Below are 26909 nucleotides of genomic sequence, written 5' to 3'. Positions count from 1 at the left end.
AAAGAAGGAAATGTGAAAGCTTCTTTGAACCCAAAGAGGCTATGCTAGGAAAAAGAAAGCACCATTCTACATCTTCACTGGCAGTTTGAATATACAGTAGGGCACATAGTCAGGTTCTGACAGTAGATTAGATACCTAGAAATGTAGACTACCTTTTCATTATTCCAATGGAACTCAATGCTTGGTTTGGGAATGTAAGAGTACTGATGTTAGACTGTGGTGAAGGCATCACATAAAAATGCTTTTACAGCAGCCAAAATCTTGGTACATAATATTTCCTCAAGATTTTGGCAATCTTCTTTGAGATCTTTCAAAATTTAGATATTCTCTCAACACCTTGAAAGGTTCAAGTTTTTTTTAAAAATATAATTTTAATTATAAAAAATCAATTGGAGGCCAATGGTAGATTCCACAAGTCAAAGATACAGAAGCAAAGGTTAGGATTAGAATAGACCAAAGAGAGGGAAGGAGAATTGTTGGATAGCCAGGAATCAAGGTTACATAGACTGTTACGCCATAGAGGTACAGAGTTTTCTACCACATGAGATACTTTCCCTGCCATCCCTCAACTGGAAGCTTGTCCTGCCACAGGTTTTGGAGCTGCTGTTCTGGACAGCCTTATTCCCAAGATGAGTGACCAACTGTACAGATTTGTAAGCAATGCTGAATTACTTCCAGCTGTGATTTTCTCCCAAATAGAGCGCTTTAGACAAGATGCTATAGTAGATATAGCAGTAAGAGAGCTGCAAAAATACAGACTCCATTAGAAGGTAGCACACAGGCACAGAAGCTACTAAACCTGCCTCAACCCGACATATATACATCAAGAGAAAGAATAACAAAAAAGGGGTAGAAGAGTAAGATACAAGTGTAAAATGCTGATCATAGAAGTATCATAGAAATTTGTTTTTTTTCAGTACATCATTAGTTGATTGCAGACAGGTAAGTATATTTATATTTAAAAACTTGAAAAATCACCATTAAACTCGGATCAGAATATAAATGTCAGGAACTGTGGTGAACACATAGTATAAATCATAAAATGAAATGGTAAACTATCCATGCTTCTAAAATTTTTGGTCTAAGTATTAATAACTGGGTAACTTAACAATCGAAATATCAAAATTTTATGTAATAAGAAACCCAAAGTAGTCATTTTAGATTGTTCAAAAGTGTGCCCTTGCATTTCTAAATAGCTTTCTTTCTATTAGATACAAGAAGACAAACAATCTCCTCATAAACACTTTCATAGAACCAAGGTGGTGCAGTGGTTAGAGTGCAGCACTGCAGGCTTCTTCAGCTGACTGCTAGCTGCAGTTCGGCAGTTCAAATCTCACCAGCTCAAGGTTGACTCAGCCTTCCATCTTTCTGAGATCGGTAAAATGAGGACCCAGATTGTTGGGGGCAATATGGTGACTCTGTAAACCGCTTAGAGAGGGCTGTAAAAGCACTATTAAGCAGTATATAAGTCTAAGTGCTATTGCTATTGCTATACCATACTGTGAATAAAGAAATTTCAGAAGTTATGTTGATTTGGAAATAACACTGTAGCTTCGGATAAAACTTCAGTTAAATATCTTTTTACAACATTCTTCACTTAATGATCTGCATTAAGGGGATGATTGTATACTACTGACAATGCAATTAATCAGCAATATATGTGGCTAAGTATATTGTCAGAACTTAGTCAATTCAGCAATCCATGATTAAAAAAAGTCTTAGCTTAGCACAGTAAGGGAATCCAGCCAGAGGAGGAGAAGAAGAAGAGAAAAATTAGAGAATTATATACTGCAGTGGAAAGTTCTAGCTTAACCATTCCCTGCAATGCTAGTTTTTGGTGAAGAAACGATTTTCTTTACTTAATTGAAGCAGCAATTAATTTCTAAGTCCTGCCAATCTAGAGTGGTGTAACAAAAAACAGATTCTCAACTTCTCAGGAATTACGCAATATGGAAAACATTCAAGTACCCACCTAAACATGAAATGTAATGGATTTCTTTGGGTCAAGTATAGCCCATACATCTGAGAATTTTATCTTATTGTATGAATAAGAAGAGGATGAGTTGTCCTCTTTTGTGAGGAAGATATGAAATGGGTATATTTTTCTTATGATCTCCAGGAAAAGAGATTCTAAAGCTAAAATATTCACAGTATTTTATTACTACCTGGTTTTTTTACAAAATCAAAAAAAAATTATAAGAATATCTTCTGACATTCTTAAACCTTTCTTGTGACATTTTTTATCATGTAAAAGACAGTCAAATTAACCCAACCTTCTGCCTGCCACTCAACTAATCCACTGAATCACTGTCTATAAAGAGAAGTAGAACCATTGCTGTGGTCTTTCTTTAGGTCATCTTGCTCTTCAACTTCCTTTCAGCTGAGAAAATTTTTCCAAACTGAATACCATATTCTGGACTGAAGGAGTTGTTTTTTAATTATATTGTGTGTTAATTATATATTCAAATTAAACATTGCGGGATACACACACACACACACACACACACACACACACACACACACACACATATCGTGTTTCCCCCAAAATAGGACCTGGTCTTATTTTCTTTTCAGACCCAAAATAAGCACCAGGACTTATTTTTGTGGGATGTCTTACCGGTGGCACTGGCGTGATATGCCATATGGTGTCCGGCCGCAAGCGGCCACAAGTACCTGCAGAAGTTGGGCAACAGCGCAACAGGTGTTAAGGTGTGGGAGGCCTGGCTGCGGCAGTTCTACGGTAAGCGGGTGCTGAGCACATGGGGCAGCTCCACCCCCCACCCCAGCTTTATTTTTACACCTGCACCTCACCCCACCTTGTACAACCAGACAGTGTGTGGGGCTTAACTAGGGCTTATTTTTGGGGTAGGGGTTATATTAGGCGCAGGCATGAAAACCAGGCTAGGGCTTGTTTTCGGGTAGGTTGTATTTTTTAGGAAACATGATATGTACGTACATGCATATATAAACACACATACACAAATAGACACATACATATTGCCAACTAGCTTAAGAAAAGCCTTGTACATCTTAGCCACACATATCACATGAAACTATTCAATATTCTTTATGCAAAAATTAAGGACTTAACTTTTGTTAAATACCCCAGCATTCTCTTTTTTCAATTGGCCAAAATCAGCTGTTTGAGAGAAGCCAAATTGGGAAATAGATACTGCAAGAATTACTGGGACTCCACTTTACTGTTGTAGATTATATATTAATATTATGTATGGTGTTGTTACATTAGCCAGGAAACTACAATGCAATTGTAGAGTAGTAGTTTGGCTGCCAAGGTAGCAACTCTGTTGTAGGACATGCTCATGTGCTTCCCATGGTGTGCCACAAGAGGGCAAACTGGCTTCGCACCAGCAGCTCTTCCTGCAGCATCATCCAAGGCACTCTCCCTCCGTGGAACTGCCTCGCAATTGGGCACCACAACCAGGAAGGTTCAGAGAACAGGAATCTGACTGCCTGCATGAAGCACCAACTTGTCTCCCCACTGTAGTGGTACCTATTTATCTATTCACTTTCAAACTGTTAGGTAGACAGAAGCTGAGATGAATGACAGGAACTCAACCAGACACACAGCGTTAGGACTCGAACCACTTGAGCAGAAACCCATCTCCAACATCAATAAGCCACTGAGCCATCACACCTCTTTACTCTTGTAGATTATACTGTATATAGTAATATAGTAACAGTATCTTGAAAACCTGCCATTTCCTTCTGCCCTCCTTATCCCATTGTTTTGAGTCTCTTTCTCATACTCCCTCCTTTCCCAGAGTTGAGATGTTTACTGTGTCTTTTATCAGTTGATAATTCTTGCATACCTTTGCCAACTTTAGCTCTGTTTTTCTCCCCAATCAATACCCATCATGAAGTTTACTGACTGACATACACACATAATGGCTATTTTCAACTAATAAATTAAAATTGCATAACTAGCCAATGTTCTACAGTATCTATAGACAGAATTTTCAACCTTATGTACTTCTTGTATTGTTGCAACAAGTTAAAAATACACACTTCAATGGAGACATTACAAATAATGTCATCTGATTCCATTTTTTACAGATGTTATCCAGATGCATTTAGACCACATTCTAAGGGTTCAATTTTGGAAGTTGTAGTCTCAACACTTCAAAGAGCACCTGGTTTGGTCCAAATATTCTCTTTACTAATTTATTTCATTAATTTAAAACATTTATACAGTATAGATGTCCATAAGCAACTAAGCAGCCCCCAATCAAAAGTTAAAACATATAACACCATATTAAGACTATAAAACTAAACACATTAAAACATTAAAAACGACAAAACCTGTCGCCAAATCAAACTTCTAATATGCAGTTATTCAATCTTATCCCAGCACTTAGGGGAAAAGCCTTACCTTTAGGAAGATAAGGGAGGTAGAGGCCTGCCAAACTTCAGAGGGCAAAGTATGTTCCATAGGAGACGGGCTGCTATGAAAAGGCACAATTCCTAGATCCCCTCAAATCTCAACATTTAGGGGAAGGAACTAGGCATGTGCCCACCCTATTTGACCTGCTAGGATGGTAGACATCTTAGGAAAAGCTGATCCGGCAGATAGTCTGACCTCTGCCACATAGGGCTTTAAAGGTGATGACCAGGACCTTGAACTGGAAGCTAGTCAACTTCTGCAATGAAGATGTAACATGGGCAAAATTAGGAAGCCCCATTATTGTGTGCGCTGCTGCATTCTGAACCAGTTGAAGTTTCCGAGTTGTCTTCAAGCGCAGCCCTACGTACCAGCTTTCCCATGTAGGATCTGCTAAGTGACAAAGCTTCATTCAAGAGTCTTGTTTTATTATCTTACAAAAAACTTTTTAACCAGTTTGAGTGGGGCAGTTTTCCTATGCTGTTAGTAGACAGAATGACAGGGCTTACATGTTGCATTAAGCCAAAAGTTCTCAAACTTTTGGTAATTTCTAAAACAATAAATTCTGTGACCCCTATGAATAAAACTAATGACTTCTTCCTTAGTAATAGTCAATGTGCCCACTATCAGTTTAGAATCATGTAATTTTTTTGTCCTTTTGCTACCCCTGCCACCCTACCACCCCCCCCCCAGATTTGCAAGTTATCTAAAGCAATGGTCCCCAACCTTTTGGGCACTAGAGACCAGTTCAATGGAGAAAGGTTTTTCCGCGGCCCAGGAGGGCATGGTTTCACATGTTGCCTGCATCTCGTGGAGGGGGCTTTGCTTGTTTGCGCGGCCCAGTTTCTGGCATGCCATGGACTGGTGCTGGTCCATGGACCAGGGTGGGGGAGCTCTGATCTAAAGGTTGTTTACTCATCTCTGAATTTTGGAAATAATAATGTAGGAATAATAATAATTTAATGCAAAACAGATTATAAAATGTAGTTCCATTTCAGATTATGTAAGTAGAAGATAATGTTCTGAATGATCTGCCACATTTTAAACTATGAAACAGGGAGCTTCCCAACTGCAGCTGAGTTTTCAATGTAGGAAAGTATTTAAAAATCAAATGCTTTTATCTATTGTTCCTCCTACCAAATGATTATACCACCTTAAAATGCCGAAAAGGGAAGGGGTGCTTTATGACTTCTCCTTCCTTCTTGGAAGCTTTTGGTCTCTATGGTTTTTTAATGCAAAAATAGTGCATTATCAGGATTCCTGAGGCAAACTAATAAATAAATAACAGAGTTGGACAGGACCTTGGAGGTCTTCTAGTCCAACCCCTGTTCAAGCAGGAGACCCTATCCCAGTGATGGTGAACCCTTTTGGCACCGAGTGCCAAAAAGGTCATGTGGAAACGTCGCGCTCTGAAAAACGTCAGGGCCATGCTCTGGAAAAGCCGAACTTCTGGGTTCTGGCGCACATGTGCACCCAACAATCAGCTGGCCAGCGCGCATGTGCCCACCAGTTTTTGGCACTGCTGCATGCGCGGAGAGCTGATTGTCACACGTGCATGCATGCCAGAAACCCAAAAGATAAACAGGCAAGGCCACCTGTGCCGGGTGACATGGCTTCGTGTGCCACTTTGGCCATGCGTGCCATAGATTCGCCATCACGGGCCTATCCCAGCCCAGACAAATGGCTGTCTAATCTTTTTTAAAAATCTCCAGTGTTGGAACCCACAAGTTTGGAGGCAAGTTGTTCCATTTTTTAATCATTTTTACTGACAGGAAATTTATCCTTAGTTCTAGGTTTGATCTCTCTTTGTTAAGCTTCCATCATTACTTCTTGTCTTGCTTTCAGATGCTTTGGAGAATAGGTTGACCTCCTCCTCTCTATGATAGTCCCTCAAATATTGGAAGACTGTTATTATATGACCTCTAGTCCTTCTCTTCATTAGACCAAATATATCTAGTTCCTGTAACCATTCATCGTATGGTTTAGCCTCCAGTCCCCTAATCCTCTTTGTTGCAATTCCCTACACTTTTTCTAGAGTCACACATATTTTTTGATCATGGTGACTAAAGCTGGATGCAGCATTCCAAGTGTGTTCTTACCAGTGCAGTATAAAGTAGTATTAAGACTTTGTGTGATCTTGGTACTATTCCTCTGTTGGCATTTTTGGCAGCTTCAGAGCACTGCTGGCTATCACCTTTGGGAATGTCCACATAAAGCTCTGATACTGTTTGCAAAATTGAGAGAAGTCAAGCCATTTGGTGTTGACAAATCCAAAATAGTCAAGGGGTCCTAGAACAACCATCCCCTTTATGTGCTGGTTTATTTCCATGTATCTACTTGCAATGCTACCCCCAAATGCATCACAACAGGAATCAGAGAAGCTGAAAACAAAATGGATCAGGCAAAATAGCATCATTCATAGGAAATTGCATCCTCTCTCTCATTCCTGAATGAAAAATAGTGATGAAAATATTCTAACACTCCTATGTCTTTCTTGCTGACTTGACTAATAGTCACCTGTCAGTGTATGTCAGCATTTCACCGTTACTCATCTTGGGTTTTGAATGGGGCGAGGACTAGAAGTGCCTTTGTTTGTTCATGGTCTCATGTTGTATTTCAAAGATTTAGCATAAAGCCAAACATTCAGATTATATGAGTATAATCTATTTCTGAACCAACCCCATTAACAAAAATACTCAATGTGTTGTCATGTTTTAATGAACATAAGAGGAGGGTCAACTGAAAAAGTTTTCAGCTGAACTCATCTTTCAAGAAGGAATTTCTCCAAAAATTATCCTTATAAACAAACATATTTCTAAAGAAAATGTCAACAAGCTGATAATCCTCAAGGGCCTGAGGATAGCATAACAATTATATTTCAGTGCATTTTATGATGCTACAATTGCCATTACAGCATTGCAAAAATATATTTTGAATACACTTATCACCTCCATGTTGCAAAATATGTTTTTTGTGGACTTTCAAATGCGCACAAATTTCATGTACCCTGATACAGTAGCTATCACTACTTGGAATACTTCCTGGGATATGTATATATAAATACAACAAGAAATCTGTTTGCTTATCATATACAATTATGGCACATATCACAAAAGCAAGACAAAAGCTGTATCTGTGGGCAGACTGTCAAATTTAAAGCATCACAATAAATCCAGAGAGTCAAGGTTTTGGGTGACTTAGTTAAAGGAATCTCTTTCTCGGATCCATTTCCTAACTTCTTTTGAGTCTATTTGTGTATTGCTGCAGTAACAAATTCAGCAGAAGTAATGTTAACATTCATTATTTTGTCCAGGAAATTAACTTTTGCTTGATCAGCACCACAAAAGAATTTCCTATTTCCTATCATGGGCAGGTAAAAGAAAACAGTGAGGGAATGGAGGAAGACAATAAGATTAACTATCCTTTAGGAGGTGGAATAGCAGGCACATTGGTAGACATGATCATGCAATGTAGAGTTCTTAAAGTTAAAGAATATTAAGTTCAGTAGAAAACATCTTAAACTTCAAGGAACTAAATTCTAATATTCCCAGAGCAATGATAAGTAGCATTCCATGGCAGAAGAAACTAGTGGGAAAAGGAGCTCAAAGAGGATAGAAGCTCCTAAAAACTGAAGTCTTATAAGCACTATTGGAATCGGTTTCAATGAGGAAAAGCAGAGAAAGTGACAATTTTAAAGCATCATACTGGAGTGCAAATCATCTCCAAATTTACAGAATCTCAAGTTACATCAGCCCATGAATCTGGGTAGCAGAAGAATTTGGAAAGACTATGTTATGCTTTTCCTTGAACCCAAAATATTTAGGCCATTATGCCTCCTTGGCTGCAGAGTGTAATTGCCTAATACAGCAAAGACACTCCGATTCTCAACATCCTGTTACAGCTTTGATGCCTTAAATTAAATTAGACTGTTTGACTGTCCCCAAGTAAATCCAGATGGTTTTGGAATAATATAAGTGACTTTACAACAAAAAAAGGCAGAGACAAAAATCTTAGCAGGCAGATAAAGCTATTCATTTCTAACATTGGAGATTGGAGTTGTTATGGAATGGGGGTGGGGATCCCCTATCCTTTAAGCGTTTTCAGGGAGATTGTAGAGGCCAAGTCCAGCCTTCTATTTAAATTTGAAGCCTGAGAAACAATGGCTGCTGGAGATATTGATCCTAGGATAAGTTACATTAAAGGATACTTATGAAAGAATCATTTTCTTTTCCCTCCATCCTTCCATAAACCTCAAATAGCTTCTGATTATGTGGTCTGTCTTTCAACAATGTAAGGTGAGGAATAATGAAGGGAAAAGGAGACTACTGTACAGGAATCACAAAACATTATTTTTGTGAAGTTCTTTAGGTACAGTTATCTAAAGCATTGGAACTGAATGCCTATTTTCCTGGAGAAAGATGACAGGAGATAGATAAAAAGCTAGGAGTCCCCTGTCTCATCCTGTTGATAATCTCAAACTGCTGATAATCTCAACCTGCTGATAATCTTACCAAACACTGTTTCTTCTTCCCCCTCTCCTCCAGTTTATTGCTCCAAATCTGTATTATGGGAATAATAATACTGCCACACTGTATGCTGTATAATATTATGATTAGATTGTGCACCAGGTAACATACAGCCTTAAAAACAGCTCCTCCAGTTCCCAGAAGGTGCATTGAAACACATACTTTTTTAAAAAAAGGCAAAAATTATTAGTATCTGACTGAAAAACAATTCTACTAATTATATACTATTACAATTTATTTATATTTTAAAGGAGTAGAATCAAATTCAATTTCAGTCCTTGACCTACTAATTGCTTTTGGGAGCATGGCCAAGTGTGCCTTTCTCAGGAAAAATTATGAACATCACCTTCTGGGCTGTTTGTGAAATTTTTTGAATTTGAATTTGAAAAGCACTATACAAACCATAGTATTGTTGCTGCTACCAGAAAGCTAGGTTAGATCATAAACTATCATAGCTTTTCCATCTGATGATGATTAGTGCTAAATGGTTTGGAAAACAAGCTTAGTTTGAAGGATTCATTAATTCACACTGTATTCCTAATAATCTCAACGTTTAAAATACAATAAATTTCCATTTGTATAGGAGCTACAAATCTCAACCAGCAAGATTCCAGTACATTTGAAGAACACCAATTTGTGAAAATCAACCTAAACACCAAGCTATGCCAACTATTTGGTTAGCTATGATTAATACTGATTTTTGTTGATTGCACAACCTCCAGTTGTTAACCATATTATTTACAAAGCACTCAGTAGTATATTTATTCTGCAAATCTGCTTTGGGGTATGAGAAGAGAAGGAATTCTAGTTTAATTTCCACAATTACTGGACAGTTGAAAAGCTGTTACAACATGAGAAATACAATATGTATGATGCCAAGAAGACAAATATGTTGCCTCTTTTGTTTTCTCTTAAAAAACAAAGCTAAACAACTCCTTAGTGATTTTATAGCATCATCTTGTCTTATCTTGGCCAAGCTGGTTGTCCTGTACATGTTTTGGAGCACAACTCTTACCAGCTCCAACTATAACATCTCAGCTGATTACAGATGCTTTCCAAAATAACTGAAAGGGAGCAGGTTTTTTTAATTTACAACTCCTAAATTTTAACCCTTTTGGTTTGTCCTCTGATTGGAAAACACCCATAAGAGAAAAGGAAAAAGCAGATTCCAGGAAATTGTTTTAATAGTCAAACTAGATCTGGAGCAGTGACTTCAATCAGGAGCAAAGAACCTTCATGTGTTATTTTTTTAATCTAGAACACCAAAAATGACATTATTCAAAGAGTAGTCTTTCAAATTGGAATACTTAAATAAGTTACATTAAAACAAAACCTATTGCCCTCTAGGATTAGCACTGTTCAATACAAACTGGGACTTGAAGCCAGGATCTCCTTTTTGTCTCATCTCTCCTGCAAACCATTGATGGCTTTTCTTACTGCTTTCTTATATATTCACTTTCTTACTATGAACAATTTATTATAACAGTTGACTATCTTGCATGCAAGTTGTCATATTAAGTGACAATCATAGTAAGTGGAACAATCTCTCTATCCTAATCATCCAGTAAATGCAAAATCTCTCTCAAGTCAAATTTGAGTACTGGACACATGGATACATCTGTGTAATTATCTTAATATCATTACAGAAGTGATTTGCCACTGTCTTTTTCCCTGGATTTTTTTTAAACAAAAAAAAAATTCCAGTTCAACTTTTGGCCCTGAGATTCCCCTAATGATCTCCCATACAAATTCTAACAGAGTTGGCCCCACTCAATTTTTTAAGATCACCCAAGTTCAGCTGTGTGTCACCACCTAGCCAGGCTGAGCAATCAAAACACTGGCTGTTAATATGGGTGATTCTGTGTGAATTCAGTAGCTTTCCTAACTTGTTTTTTTTTTCTAATGTGTTATATTACATCTTCCGTGATCATTAATCAGCAGTCCAGGGAAGATTGGTATGTAGTCTTTCATAACACCCCATTGTCTTTCTAGCATCCTCTTTGAGGATGTGGGGAGAAGAGGACTATGCGGAAGTTTTAAACAAGATACTTAAACTTTTATTATCAGCCTCAAGCTCTAATCTTTAGGAAGTCAATTAAGATCTGAGTTTCCTTTGGGACTAGTTCAAATGGTTCAAAGGCTGGGGTCCCAAGCACTACAATTAAGGGTAAGATCCATTGTGCTTGGGTAAGACACTTAGGATCGGTACCCAATGCTTTGAAGACACAGCATCCTGGAGCAGGAAGCAAAAAAGCAAACATCTGACATAGCAGTACAACTTAATTGGCAGGCACATCATGGGGAGGAAATTCCCAATGGCAAGCATGGCAGTTAACAAATATTCAGAACTAAATTATGTTTTATAGAAAGGGGCTAGGGCTGATGCATTATTACTCCACACTAAGCATACTACTTCTCGGCTATGGAGATTCTCAGTCATCCAGCTCATGGTTGTCCCAAAGGTGCTTTTGCAAGAGGCAAGTGGACTTTCAGAGCTGAAGAAGCTTCTTGGATGAGAAGCGAAACGTCTTCAAAGGAAAAACCAGAAAGTCCAGTTGCCTCTTGAAAAAAAAGGCACCTTTGGGACATTCGACTTCTCATTAAGGAACGGCAGAGATGAGCAAGTGCGGTGCCCGCACTTTCCTCAGCCCCGACGGGACGACTACTCACGTAGAGCGCTGTGTGAGTCGCACCGAAGAAGGGGAACTTGACGGCGATGGGCTGGAGCCCAGACCCGCCGTCGTCTTGCTGAGGGGTGGCCGCGTCCCCCTGCGCCGGCCCGAAGGGATAAAAGCCAGGCAGCGGCACGGCGCCCTTTGCTCGCAGACGGAACCAGCTGCCGAGCACCAGCAGCACCATCCATCCGGAGAGGCCCCGCATCTCTTCGGCAGGCGTCGCAAGGAGGACCGCGGAGACGGGGCCGGCTGAGAAGCAGCGTGCCTGGCAGGAGGAAGAGGCTGGCAGCGGCAGCGAAGAAGCAAGGAGCTCCCGGGGCTCTGTGGCAACAGGACCACGCCGGCTCCAGAGCCGCGAGCGACCAGAAGAGCGATTGCTCAGCAAAGTCCCGCACGCTCCCTAAGCCTCTCTGTGCGGCGGCGAGGGAGGGCACAGCGCCTCATTCACACAGGTCAGGACATACATATTCATATCCTAGTCAGCCAATCGGGATGGGATCTGACGGAGGCGTCCCGGGAACTTAGGGGCGGAGTTCGAAGGATCAGCCTTCTCTTAAAGCGCTAAGAAGATCCGTCGGGGACAGTTAAGGCTTGGACTCGCCGGAGCAGCGGCGGCGGCAGGATGCGTGGCAGGCAGGCAAGTTAGTTCCCAGGCGCACCGAGTTGCATTCTTAAGCGGCCGTGCCCAGTGAGTTTCCTAAAGAAGGATGGGACCGCATGCCACTTCGCATTTTTTCCTCCTTTAGTAAGTCACAAGGGTGGGTTAGCATTTGGCATCCTTTTAAAGTTATTGCTCCAAAACACCAAACTGGTTTTATGCTTTAAGCCTGGCTTGGAGGATACAAAAGCAAGGTTTCTGGGCTACACCGAACCATAAACTGGATAAGCACTTTGAAGCAATTTGCTTTGTCATTTATAATCGCAGATGAATCCAGACTGCTTAAAGACAACATTACTGCACTGTCTTTTGGCCATAGGAGCTCCTTGTGCTCAGAAATCAGGCACTATGGCCTAAAATACCCATTATTAAGACTGGCGGTGGGGAGGGGGGGCGAGAGTATTGAGAACTTTTTTCTACCAGACTCCAATTCTACTTCTCACTGCTTCTTGCATGGAAAAGCTTCCAGATTCCATTTTTATGGAAGTGATGGTTAAAACCTCACAGAGTCTGTGTCTCCCAATCATTGACAACAATGATCTAACTGAAGCAAAGGTGTATGTAAAAAATATTTTATTCTATTCCCAGAATCAACTATAAAAGAACATTCTTCTTTCCAGCAAAAGATGACACTCACTCATTTTCTTCACTTTATTGCTATTTTCTGGATCTTTCAAATCAATGCTGAATCAAGGGTATATAGTGCCTTTAGCTACAGTGACTGATGGCGTCATCTCCTGATGATGTGAAAGTTTGTATTTTGAGAGCAATTTGGGAGGAGGGGTAATGTTGGGCATCCCCTAAACTTTGGATCCCCAAGCCAGTGTCTTCTTGGCCTTAGCCCCAGCTACAGATTCTAGTGTTTCAAGATGTAAAACCATTCTAAGACTAACCTGCAGTTTACTGGTATCATAGGTGGACATGCAAAAGCCACTACACTATTATCCAGACCACAAGTTTTAGTCTAGCAAGTTGTGCAAACTCAGCTTGTGTAATTACTTTTATAGTTCAGAGTATCATGGAAGCTATGAAAATTGAATTGTTAACCATGATAAAGTTAACCATGATTTGTTATTGTTGTTGTTGTTAGTTGCTAAGTCATATCCGACCCATCACGACTAAGGGTGCATAATAATTGAGAAAATTTAAATCTAAGCCGCTTTAGTCTAAATTGGCAAGCATGTCAAGTACAAGTTAGCCTATGGTCCGTAGTAAATAAAGCCCCCCTCATTTGTGATCTTATTCAGGAGGGGGGTGCGGACCTGGCAGGTGTTACGGAGACCTGGTTGGGCCATGAGGGGGGGGTGCCCCTCATTGAAATGTGCCCACCAGGTTTCCTTGCCTTCCATCAGCCAAGGTCACAGGGGAGGGGCGGGGGGGTAGCGGTTATCATTAAGGAAGGTCTGAAACCGAGGGAGGCCACTGTCCCTCAGACGACCGGCTGTGAATCCCTCCTCGTGAGATGGGGCCATGGGGTTCAGATGGGTTTGCTGATCACGTACCTGGCTCCCTGCCACGTGGCAGCAGCCCTGCCCGAGCTACTCAACGTCATCGCCGCGGTGGCGGTTGATACCCCCAGGCTTATGGTCATGGGGGATTTCAACCTACCGTCCGTGGGCGAGGCGTCTGAGGTGGCTCGGGAGTTCATGGCTTCCATGACAGCTATGGACCTGACCCAGTTAATTCATGGCCCTACACACACGGGGGGAAACACGCTGGATCTGGTTTTTGTCTCTGGACAGTGGTTGAGTGATCTTGAGATAGGGGATATAGTCACCGAGCCCTTGTCATGGTCGGATCACTCTCTCCTTCGTCTCGACCTTCGAACCGCTACACCCCGCCGCAGGGAGGCGGAGCCGGTAAGATGGTTCCGCCCCAGGCGCCTGATGGAACCTGACAGGTTCCAGATGGAGCTTGGGCCATTCCCTGAGGCTCTGGCACACGCCCCGACTGGAGACCTAGTGGCCGCCTGGGATAGGGCGGCCGCTGGAGCTCTGGACCGGGTCGTGCCTTTGCGGCCTCTGACCCGGCGCCGATCTCATTTAGCTCCTTGGTTTACTGAGGAGCTGAGGGAGTTGAAGCGCCGGAAAAGACGCCTAGAGAGCAGTTGGAGGGCCAGCCGTTCCGAATCGGACCGGACACTGGTAAGATCTCATATTAGGACTTACCTAGTGGCGATAAAAGCAGCGAAATGTAGCTATTTTGCTGCTCTTATTGCGTCATCAGATAATCGCCCAGCCGCCCTGTTCAGGGTGACCCGCTCCCTGCTCCACCAGGAAGCGCGGGAGGACCCCTTGGAGGGTAGAGCCGAGGATTTTGTTCAATATCTGTATGACAAAATCACTCAGATTCGGGAAGATCTGGACTCCGACTGGGTAGTCTCAGGAGGAGGGACAGGGGCAGGTCTTGAGAATGTTATCTGGGATGAGTTTGATCCTGTGACCCCTGAGGATGTGGACAGGATTCTGGGTAGACTGAACGCGACCACTTGTTTATTGGACCCGTGTCCCTCCTGGTTAGTGCTGGCTTCTCGGGAGGTGACATGAGGCTGGTTCCAGGGGATTATAAATGCTTCGTTGGGTGAGGGTGTCTTTCCTGCCGCCTTGAAAGAGGCGGTGGTGAGGCCTCTCCTCAAGAAGCCATCCCTGGACCCGGCAATGTTGGTAAATTATCGTCCGGTCTCCAACCTTCGTTTTGTGGCGAAGGTTGTTGAGAGTGTGGTCGCGAAACAGCTCCCCCAGCACCTGGATGAAACAACGTATCTGGATCCGTTCCAGTCGGGTTTCAGGCCCGGGTACAGCACGGAAACGGCATTGGTCGCGTTGGTTGATGATCTCTGGAGGGCTCGGGACAGGGGGTGCTCCTCTGTCCTGGTCCTGTTAGATCTCTCAGCGGCTTTTGATACCATCGACCATGGTATCATGCTGCACCGGTTGGAAGAGTTAGGAGTGGGAGGCACTGTGTTACGGTGGTTCTCCTCCTTTCTCTCTGACCGGTCGCAGTCTGTGTTGACAGGGGGACAGAGGTCGACCCCGAGGCCCCTCATATGTGGGGTGCCGCAAGGGTCGGTTCTCTCGCCTCTCCTGTTCAACATTTATGTGAAGCCGCTGGGCGAGATCATCCGTGGTTTCGGGGTGGAGTACCATCAGTACGCTGATGACACCCAGCTGTACATCTCCACCCCGGATCACCCCAACGATGCCCTTGAAGTGATGTCCCGGTGCCTGGAGGCCGTACGGATCTGGATGGGGAGGAACAGGCTCAGGCTCAACCCATCCAAGACCGAGTGGCTGTGGTTTCCGACATCCCGGTATAGTCAGTTGACGCCATCTCTGACTATTGGGGGCGAATCACTGGCCCCCACGGAGAGGGCTCGCAACTTGGGCGTCCTCCTGGATTCACGGCTGTCTTTAGAAGAGCACTTGACGGCCGTGACCGGGAGGATTTTTTATCAGGTTCGCCTGATTCGTCAGTTGCGTCCCTTTCTGGATCGGGACTCGTTACGCACAGTCACTCATGCCCTCATCACCTCCCGCCTGGACGATTGTAATGCTCTCTACATGGGGCTCCCCTTGAGGAGCACCCGGAGGCTCCAACTGGCGCAGAGTGCGGCCGCGCGGGTGGTAATGGGAGCGTCATGGCGCTCCCATGTGACACCTCTCCTGCGCGAGCTGCACTGGCTCCCGGTGGTCTTCCGGGTGCGCTTCAAGGTTTTGGTTACCACCTTTAAAGCGCTCCATGGCTTAGGACCTGGTTATTTACGGGACCGCCTACTACCACCAATAGCCTCCCACCGGCCAGTACGCTCTCATAGAGAGGGACTCCTCCGGGTGCCGTCAGCCAAACAATGTCGGCTGGCGACCCCTAGGGGGAGAGCCTTTTCTGTGGGGGCACCTACCGTCTGGAATGAGCTCCCCCCAGAGATACGGAGGATCCCGGATCTGCGCACCTTCCGCCGCGCTGTGAAGACTCTTTTATTCCATCAAGCAGGCTTGGCCTAATCTCCTCCCTCTTTTAATACATAAATTTTAAATCTGTTCTTAAATTATTGGGGTGTTTTAATTTGTCTGGGCCAAAAAATGATTTAATTCGATTTTAACTGGTTTTTAAAATTTTTGTATTTATGTATCTTATTGCTTGGCTGTTCACCGCCCTGAGTCCTTCGGGAGTAGGGCGGTATACAAATTAAATAAATAATAAATAATAATATTGTTATTTGCTGTTATAAAATAGCATATAGAAGTGAATAAAACATGGTTGTATTAATAACAGGGAAGCATGCCCTGCAACTGTAAAAGACATTTTATTTTTTAGATTCTTCAGATTCTTTTATCCCACTTTTATCACTTTTTAAATAAGGTGGCAAATATACCTAAGACTCCTTTCTCCTCCTATTTTCCCCACAAGAACCTGGGTGGAGAAAGAGTGACTGGCCCAATATCACCGAGCTGGCTTTCATACCTAAGGCACGATTATATCTCAGAATATCCTGGCCAGAACTTTAATCACTACATTAAATGGGCACCGAAATCTTAACCACTACACTAACTGGCACTAAATATTAGATTGCAGTGTGGTCAGTGGTGAGATTCAAATAATTTAACAACCAGTTCTCTGCCCTAATTATTTCTTCCAACAACCAGTTCATTAAACTGCTCAGAAAGTTAACTACTGGTTCTCCCGAAGTGGTGCAAACTGGCTGAATCCCACCACTGAGTGTGAGTTTATGATTGTAGTGTTACAAAAAGACAGGCTGGTTAGTTCAGTTAACTGAGCTCAGAATCTGCAGAATCAATGCAAACACAGATTCTAAAATTAAGTATTACTTTACCTTCACATATCAAAGCATCCTCACTTGAATTCTTCTATAGAGAAGTAATATTGCTATTAAAGATCTTATGAATGGTGGTGTGAATAAAAAGGACAGCGAAATTCAAGGTGCTTGTTGGAAGTGCTACATGTTGAAATCTCTTAATGGCTTTTGCAACTAACCAAATCTGAGAGAGTACTAGACAAGTGTTTCTATTTTAGCTAAGTTTTGTGGCTGTTCTATTTTTCAAACCCCATTTTTGTGTCTTGTAATGTAGCCATGTTCATTGATGTGTGTGTGTGTGGGGGGCATTTTCAGGATCAACATGGTACTTTACCGTCAACCCTTGGCTTCTTAGGCAGATATCCCAATGGAAAGCTTATGAAAAGTGTGACTGTGTGCATTTCTTAATCTATATTATTTAAGGAAAGAAATACTCCCTCAAAGTTTATTTTTGGGATCAGTTGTTCCACCCAAGTTCAGTTCCATACTCTTTGCATTCCCCTGAAATCATAATTGTTGTATATCTTGAGAAGGATGTCAGATTGCTGGTCATGGGCCATACTAGCCTGAGATTTGCATTTAGAATCATAAGATTGGAAGGAGCCATTTATGTTTTGAGCCCAACTCTGCTTGGTGCAGGAATCTAATCAAAGCATTTTTGACAGAGAAGTTCTGCTTGAACATAGCTATTAAAGTGGTGTCCATCACCTGTCACAGTGAGTGATTCTATGGTTGAAGTACATTTCCTGTAGGGAAGTGATTTTTTTGCTTTTTTTCAGTATTACTAATGGGAATCTGCCTTAAATTAGTTATTCCATACCTTATACGAATGAGCATTTTTACTTTAAGCAATTATTCCATGTCTTATATAATGATAAAGAAGACCTGACCTTTTTTCTGTTTGACATTCTTTCAGATATTTGAAGTGTATTTTCATATTCCCTCTTACACATGCCCAATTTCTTTCACCACATTGAATAGGACATAATTCCTATCTCTCCCTCTGATCATCTCATTACAATTTCCATGTCTGTTCTAGTTCGTCTGATTTTTTTCTTAATGTTCAGTATAATCCACACAGGTAATCACAATATTTGAGGCAGGAGCTGACCAGTGCAGAACTATTACTGGGATCCATGCTTCAGTTGATGCAGCCTAAAATTACATTTGCCTTTTTTAAAAAAAACCATATTACACTGGTGATTCATATTCGTCTCCAGTTTGTCAGAGCAGGAATGTTGGCTATGTGAATAATTGATTGCTTCCTAGCATGAAGCCTGAGAAATTAAAATCAAAGTGTAAGCCTTGGGGAAAGGTGAGAGAAAAAGAGTTCCAAATTTCAAATGTGGTGGATAAAAGAAGTAACTGCACTTTCACACTGACAGGGAAAAATCAATTGCTTCAAGAGGTTCAAACATGCAATCAACATTTTTATCAGGCCATGCCTTGTCAAGTGTCAGGATAGCATCACAGCCCTGTTACAATTGGGGGAACTGGCAGAACTCTTGTGAAGGAAGGAAGATTCATTTCACTGGAATGTGTATGTTCTACAAAGTTAAGTGGTACACTGGTCCTTTGGTTGTCTTAATGATTGGTAAGCACTTTTGCATATAGATAGGAGCCAGTGACCTACAGCTTCAAGGCTTTGCAGGCATATGGTTGCCATTTAGAGATCTTTTGAATAAACCTGCTTGCTGTTGATTCTCCCTTGTATTTGTTTTGACAATAGCAATAGCACTTAGACTTATATACAGCCCCATACTGCTTTACAGCACTCTCGGAACAGTTTACAATGTCAGCATATTGCCGCCAACAATTTAGGTCCTCATTTTACCGACCTTGGAAGGATGGAAGGCTGAGTCGTATTTGAGCTCCATCAGGATCAAACTCCAGGCTGTGGGCAGAGTTAGCCTGCCATATTGCATTCTAACCACTGCGCCACCAGTGTTTAATGCTTTGGAATTTTTAAATGTTAAAATGTCCAACAGTAGGTTAATGAAGCAAGCAAAAATCCCAGCTTCTCTATTTTACAAGTCCACCAATTAAAAAAAAATAAAAATAAAAGGCAAAGGTGCACTGTGAGCAATAAATAGAAAACAGTCAATAGCCAGGGACAAAATGGCCGTGGAAGACAGTGACCCGTGATCAAAAGGAAGTGGACATTCTGCAACTGTTGCACGGTAGCCAATTGGAAACATTTGCCTACGATGAAGTATAGCAGATAGAACACACAGCAGACTTTGCCAGCAACAGTTGGAACAACTATTTGTAAGATGAAGAAGTAAGGAAAGACAAAGGGAGGTTGCCTTCGTGGTGGTCTGGGGGTAGGTTGAGGATAATGTGCACTTCTGTCCTCAAAGAAAAAAAACCAAAACAAAACCCTTGTCAGGTATTTCTCATCCTAAAGCTGTTGTTTAATTTCAGTTTTCTAAGTAATGAACTTTCCACGTGTGTCTGTTAAATTTCATCCTCTCTGAGAAGTTTATTTTTTCCTCCAAATAATTACAGTACTGTGAATGGGGAAGGAACACCGACGAGCAAAACTCCCTTCCTAGATCTTCAAAGTTCATTGATAGTATTGTAGTTGTTCTTTGCAAGAAGAGGCACTCTTGTAGCTTGTTCTGCTACTTTTTAAAACTTTTGTTCTTTACCAACCAGTTGGTTTGGTCAGCTTTAATTCCTTCTAAGAGAAAGTCATTTTTTTCCTCTTTGCTTTCTTGTAGGGTCATGTATCTCCCCCCACTGCCCTTCAGATATCCATCGTTCTGCATTCTATCCCATAGTGTCTGTTTTTCCATTTCCAAAGGATCAATGCCTGATTTGGAAGAATGATTCTTAGGGTCAGTTCCTCAGAAGTTCTGAGAACTGAAGAAGCTTCTTGGATGAAAGTAAAAACGAAAAGTTTTCAAGGAAAGAACCAAGAAAGTTCAGTTACCTTTTAGAAAAGCACTTTTGGGATCTAAGGATAATTTGTATATTTGGTACAGGTTATTTATGGCCTTTTCCACAATCTATATCTAGAAGTGCCTTGATTAATTGCAGTTCCCCATTTTCTGTTTCCTATTTTATTCTTTTTTTTTTTTTAGTTTACTTTATTGTCATTGCACCTCGTACAATGAACTTCGATGCCATCTTCAGTGTACATTATAACCAGTGGTGGGTTTCTACCAATTCGCATCCATTCGGGCGAACCAGTAACGGTAATTTGGCCTGGATTGCTGAAGTGGTAGTGACCGCTGGCTGGCCACGCTCCCAAACCGGTAGCCCGGTCGCCGCTCGCTTTCCCCGCCCACCTGCCTGCCTGCCGGGAAGCGGTTGGCAAAGAGGCGGTGGCTGGGGGGCTTCTTGCAGTTGCATCGAAAAAGAAAAAGCCTCCCAGCCGCCACCTCTTTGACAGCTGCTTTGCAGCTGCAGCGGCTGGCCGCAGGTGCTGAAAACTACCAGAGATCACCGAAAAAACCACTGCCATCACATCCCATTGCCTGCTGTGTCATGCTCGGACTGACACATCCCATTGCCTGCTACATCAGTCCAAGCGCGACACAGCAGGCAATGGATACACATGCACGGCCGGCATGAAGAACAGGGCGGCAATGGCAGCAGCTTTTTCGGCAACCTCCGGTAGTTTTCGGCAGCCTGCAGCCATTTGCCACCACTGCCGGGAAGCAGCTGTCAAAGAGGCATGGCTGGCCGCAGGCTGCCAAAAACTACTGGAGGTCACCTTGCCTTCCGGACTCTGCACCAGCCACCGCAGGAGGAAGGTAAGCAGCCTGAAAAAAGAGGTGGTGGTTGGGAAGGAAGCGGGGCTAAGGCCGGGGCTGCTGAAGGAGGGGAAACGGGGCGACGCGTGCAACTGGCGAAGGGAGGATGGGGCAGCATGCAAGAGGAGGCCTTTGATAGATTAGGCCATGCCTGGGCAGAAAATAAGTAGATAGATAGAAATTCAAAAAAATTTCCTTCCTTTTTCTATGGATGTGGCTAGGTGGGATAGTCATGTGACTGAGTAGCCGTGGCCGTGAGTGATGTCAAGTTGGCCATTTCTACTCAGTCATGCCCACCAAGCAAGCCACGCCCACAGAACTGGTAGTAAAAAAATTTGAAACCCACCACTGATTATAACTCTAAAAATAAAAGACAAACACACATCCTTCACATTCTGTGCAATTGAATTGAAAACCCCTAATATTGCATTAATATTGCACTATACAGAAGAATTCAATATGGTTACTATCCTGAGATAGAAGCTATTTTTCAGTCTATTCTGATGTTGTGCATCTGATTATTCCAGTTTCTACAGTCTACATTTATAGAATCTACATTTAAATTTATACTAAGTTAATAATTCTATTAATTTATCACCTGCATTTTTACCTAATCCAAATTTTCCTGCAATCTGGATTCCTTTGTTTTTTTCAGTGCTAGTATCCCATTCATCCATTAGACGAACTATATCCTTTGTTGATGTTGAATATAATTTCCATAAAGTTTATCAGTGTCTATAACTGCATCTACTGTATGATTTGCTGGATAGTCTTGCATAACACTGGTGTTAATTGAATAACTATTAATTCTAATTGATATGATTCTGTAATTTACTAGTTATAACTGAACATACATTTAACAATATCATTTTTGCTCCAGCTCCTGATCTCGTGCTCTGAATTAGTGTATGAGGTAATTATCTGATTTAAAGTGGTCCAGCTCCTTCCATCTGTTTATTCTCATACATCCAATTTAATTTCCCTTGTTTCTCTTTCTGTATTTTATATATGGCCATAAATTGACTTGGCTAAGTGGGCTGGCTAGGCAGGCATCCCCTTCCCTCTTGAAGTTGCATGCTTGATAGACCACCCCAAATATAATAAACAATATATTGTTTATTTGTCAAGAGTATAAGAATAAGATAGCCACATACCCCTCCTAGAACTTCTTAACAAGCTCAAGTTCCATTTGTAAAAGAGCAACATTTCCATTTTGAAATGTCAAGTTTTGCTTTATTCTACCTTGTCATATTCCAGTTGTAAAGTTTCTTGTAGAATAGCTCTTTCAATTCCGGCACCATTCTTATGGTGCCAGAATGCAGATGAGATATGCAGATTTCCTTTAGTCTGTCTATATCAGGGGTGCCAAACTCAAGACCAGCGGGCTGGATGCAGCCCACAGGGTGCTTAGATCTGGCCCTCGGGACCACCCTGGAAACAGATCTGGCCCACGGTGCCTCTGCCAGTAAAAACAGAGCTTGGTAGGGCCGCCTGGGCTCCGTTTTTGGCTGTGACGGCCTCCTGCAACTCTCTACCAGTGAAAAATGAGCTCTGGGAGGCCGCATCCTGAGGTCCGTTTTCACTGGCCGAGGGCTGCAGGAGGCTGTCGCCGCTGAAAATGGAGCTTCAATGAGTGATGTTGAGCTGGCCATGCCCACCCTGGCCATGCCCTCCCCCCCCGAGGGCAAACACAACCCTAATGCGGCCGGCCCTCAATGAAATCTAGTTCGACACCCCTGGTCTATATCATCTGTTCCAAATCTGCTTATGAGAATTCAACATTCCTCCCTAATAACTAGAGGATGAGCATTGTCTGTTTGTCCAACTTTCCTATGTGGAAGTCCCCTCTGACCTCAGTCCCATTGTGGATCACACTCACTTTTTTCTTTTCAAATTTACCCACAAATACAGTATGAGTCTACCAGTATCTTCTGCTTCTACTGGCATTGCTCTTGCATCACTAGTGTTTGCCACATGTCAATATGGCAGACCTACCAATGGAAAGTTTTCATTTATTCTTTTTAACTTGTCTTTGAAGACAATTAGTTTGATCTCCTTTATCAAATATCTCCAATACATTTCCTGATTTACTTGCTTGGTGAATCTGACTCTGTTCACTTATGCAATGACTTCTTGCATCCATCTGCAATTCCTTGTCATTCACTTTATCAGTCTCATCACCTGGACTGAGAGGAAGAAGCTATTGTGTTTGACTACTAGTGATACCAGGAAACCAGTGGTCTTGAAGCAAATGGATGTGTGAAAGCAGTGATCTATCATAGGATTGCTGGGAAGAACAAGATTACTACTATATGTGACTTTCTGTTGAATGAATGTTGTATATATGTAAATAAGTGCATAATTGTGCCTTTCAAATCAGCAATACATGTGGCCCTTGGAGTCCATAGCTTGTCTACTTCTACTTTCAAAAGAAAGGATTACAATGTCCAATGGGCTGTCTGATTTTGCATTCCAATTTATACTCAGAAGAATGCAGATTCCGCTATCTCAGCTATTAAACACACCAACCATAGATAACTGTTATTTACTTAACTCAAATTTCTGTTTATTGCATGAACTATAAAGTAATTACACAGTCTGAGTTTCCACAACATTTAGATTAATAACTGGTGAGCTAGTTTATGGTTCAGTGTATCTTATGAATAGGACAATGGCAAAAAGAAGATAGTTGAGGGGTTGAAGGAAAATATGAAGTTTCAAAGGTATGTTGCAAATATATAGTCAATGACACATTGAGCTTTGCTGTAGTTTAGCTATATTTTGTTGAATAAACCAAATGTCTGCATTCAGAAATAGTAATCTATAAATTTGAAAACATAAAAAGTTGAATTCACATAATATTTAAAGTCAGAACCAAACAAATCATAGTATAATATGTGAATCTATGCTTTTTGTTTCTTTGTCAGCTTCTCTCCATACCTTACTTTTTAATATATTTGGCAGTGTCTTCCCGAATTCTGAGTCAGGATTAGCAACACCTTGGCTGATAATCTGGAGAGCTGTTATTTAAATGTATATTGTAAGTACTCAATCCTTGCCACTTAGATCTTTAATACATATCACTTTAAAAATGTGTAAAATATTTTCTTCATCCAAGCTGCTGGTAATCTCTTCCTAGTCCACTCGCTATTCAACAGCCAATCTTGAATTATTTCCTCCCACTGCTTCTTCTAACTTTTCTGCTTTTTTTTCTGTCTTCCCTCACTGTCCTGCAGTTTAGAATTAAATATTGTAGCAAGCTGCATTTTACTGAATGGGAAACCATTAAATGGATGTATACAACTCACTAAGGTAAAATCAGATAACCCACAATGCAGTTTAGTACAATGACTGAGCCCAGAGGGTCAATTCCTTGATTTGTAGATACTCTCTGGGTCCTATCAATTAAATCTCAGTGTTTGATAATCTAATTCTTGTAGCCATGCTTGTGTAGCTCTATGAATACAATGAAGACCTAAAGGACACATTAAAGCTAAAAAATGTACATATCCCCAGAATCCAGAAATGAAAGGAGTATTTCAGTGGTGGGTTGCTCCTGGTTCTGTCTGGTTCTTGCGAACCGGTAGTAAAAGCGATGGGAGGCTCCGCCCACCTGCCCACACATCATAATGGATGATTTGCGCATTCGTAGAAGCATCTGTGCATGCACAGAGGAGCGCATGCATGCGCTCCCGTTGCGAACTGGTAGTAAAGTTAAATAGAACCTACCCCTGGAGTATATGTCCCTGTCACTTTTGCTGTCAATCACAAAACCAAAGCTCTGTGCTCCAAACATGATAACATGTAACAACAATATCCTACTTACTCCAGTGAAGAGTATATGTGGCTCAAATTTGAATTGTTGCCATCTTGGTGCTCTCTGAAGTTGCTTTTCTTCCTGTACCACATTTCATTAACAGGCTAGGTACATCATCAGTGCATGAAAACAGTTCCAGAAAGAGAAGCAAGATGAGACAGCATCAAAAATCCAACAATACTTGTGCATTGCGTGGGGCAGATTGAACTGTCTTTGTGTTATAGAATAATGAACACAGATTTAACATCAGAAAGAAGAGTGGAGAGCAGGACAGAATATCGTTTTAACTTTCCAAGCTTTCAAATACTTGGTTTTCTAAGTGAGCAGAGATTTACCAAGTTACACACATATATGTAAGACTTGGTTATAATATGAAAATAAAACTAAAAGGGATTATATTATATCTAAAAGCTCTAATCCTGCTTTCAATTATAAGAAAAAAAAATCTGCAACCTAGAAAAGCTTCAAATATTTGTTTACCTTCACATCTTTAGTCAATTTTCTAATTATCAATATGTATAAAAATGACTGCTTTGATTCTAAATGGACCTTAGATTTTTTTTCTTTGTTTTTTTTTGGTATTATAATTGAGAGTGCTATTGGGCTTTCCTACTTCTGAGGCAGAATGAAACTTCTCTGACCCTGTCTGATAAAATAATTTCCTTAAGATAAATGCTGACCTTGTTTTAAGCTAAGACAAAGAGCTACTTGAGTATGGCATGTAGTTTAAAATACATATTGCTAGAAAGAATTTCCTGGTCTTATTTTTAGCATTTCAAGAAGAAAAAAGAAAACAACGTTGCCAGTATTAGAAGACTGTATTAGAAGAATTTTACTTTCTTTTTGATAACTCTTATGTACATTCTTTTCATTAATTCTTATATGGCAACAACCACATTTAAAACAGACATATCAGCTCTAGAAACCTTGACATCTGTCAAGGACAAGATGAATATAGCTAGGAATGATCCCCCCCCCTAAAATGAACATTGTATTTCTGGCCATGGCCTCTAGCTAAGTTAGAGGTTTCTGGCATAGCCTTCTAAAGGAATAACTTACAAATAGAATTCCAGGAAATACTTAGGTTAGATCCATAATGACTTGTGTCATTATCATAATCCCACTAATTTTGATATACTTATTTGATGACCAAATTTTTGAACAAATTAACAGGCTCCTCAATAATGAGATTTTCACTGAACTTTAGCTAGACAAGCATCAATTTGATTGTGTCTAGTTTAACTGTCATAGTTTAAATGTCCATTTTTAGAAATAAAATTATCTTATCTTATCTTATCTTCCCTAGAAGAGTAGAGCTACACTGAAGATTTAAACCAGTCTTACCATTTTTTCTTTTCAGATTTAGTGAATTTAATTCTTAAGAATCAAGATATTTACAAAAATGTAATTTCCAGGGTACTTGTGGAAAATCTTAAACCTTTGGCTACATCAATGAACACATTTAGATCAGAATAAGATTAATGACAGCAATACACATACACACAGGTTCAATAGATAGGTAGATAGGACCATTTCCAATAGTAAAAATAATCAACCCGGTCACAGTACAATTGCAGTTGCCCCGGTTACTAGGGAGGATACACCTCGTTTTTCACAGTAGCCTCCTGAAGCCTGTGGTAGGGTCAACTTTAAGGCCGGTGCCACGTGATTCCCCCAGGGCCCTTGATTGTTGGAGGCCAGACCCACTATGAAGTACAGCGAGTTCTCGATTCGAGGTGGCACAGAGGGTGCCTCCAGTACTTAATTAAGTGGAAGGGTTACCCCTTGTCAGAAGCTTCCTGGGTGAAGAGCACAAACGTCCAAGCTGACCGCCTCATAGCTAAATTCCATGCAGATCACCCGGACAAGCCGGGAGGGGGTGGGGTACACCCTCAGATGGGGAAGGGTGCTAAACTTGTTTATCTCGCGCAGGCCTCACGGAGAGAGTGAAGGGAGAGGGGCCGGATGTCAGCGTCTCACCGCTGACATAGAAAGGAAGATTGTACAATTGCAATTACAAGATAAGCCCTGGACTTTTGTCTGCTAAATCCCTTTGAAGCTCGGTCACCGTGGAAATGGAGGGGGAGCATTCCTGTGAAATGACGAGAAGAAGTCAGGAGAGTGACTTGGAAGATAGCCAATGAGAAGCAGATAATTGGGGATCGGAAAGGGAGGGATTGGGGGCAAAAGGTCAGTCTTGTCCGCATCGAGTCATGATCCGGTTGCTGTGCTCGAATAAAGAAAAGATTTCCTTAAAGAT

General features: G+C 41.5%; 1 protein-coding gene and 1 long non-coding RNA gene across 5 annotated transcripts in view; one reads left to right on the top strand and one right to left on the bottom strand.

Annotated features, from left to right (window-relative positions):
- Window positions 1-12101, bottom strand: part of SNED1 (sushi, nidogen and EGF like domains 1) — a 79139-nt gene extending 67038 nt beyond the window's left edge. For all 4 annotated transcript variants that reach the window (XM_034439509.3, XM_034439511.3, XM_087872110.1 and 1 more), the window contains exon 1: window positions 11596-12101. In XM_034439509.3, coding sequence (XP_034295400.1) covers window positions 11596-11805 — 210 coding nt within the window. In that variant the 5' untranslated portion in view covers window positions 11806-12101. The remainder of the gene's footprint in view (window positions 1-11595) is intronic.
- Window positions 12102-12147: 46 nt separating this feature from the next.
- Window positions 12148-26906, top strand: LOC117678827 (uncharacterized). The gene is made up of 3 exons (XR_004595145.3): window positions 12148-12345; window positions 23797-23872; window positions 26582-26906. It is a non-coding gene; the product is annotated as an uncharacterized LOC117678827 (long non-coding RNA).
- Window positions 26907-26909: the final 3 nt, after the last annotated feature.

This window comes from Pantherophis guttatus, chromosome 6 (genome assembly GCF_059756535.1).
Source record: "Pantherophis guttatus breed Tessera chromosome 6, ASM5975653v1, whole genome shotgun sequence".
NCBI classification, from domain to species: domain Eukaryota; kingdom Metazoa; phylum Chordata; class Lepidosauria; order Squamata; family Colubridae; genus Pantherophis; species Pantherophis guttatus.
The sequence above is the reverse complement of the archived record's forward strand: the minus strand, read 5'-3'. Positions and strand labels throughout refer to the sequence as shown.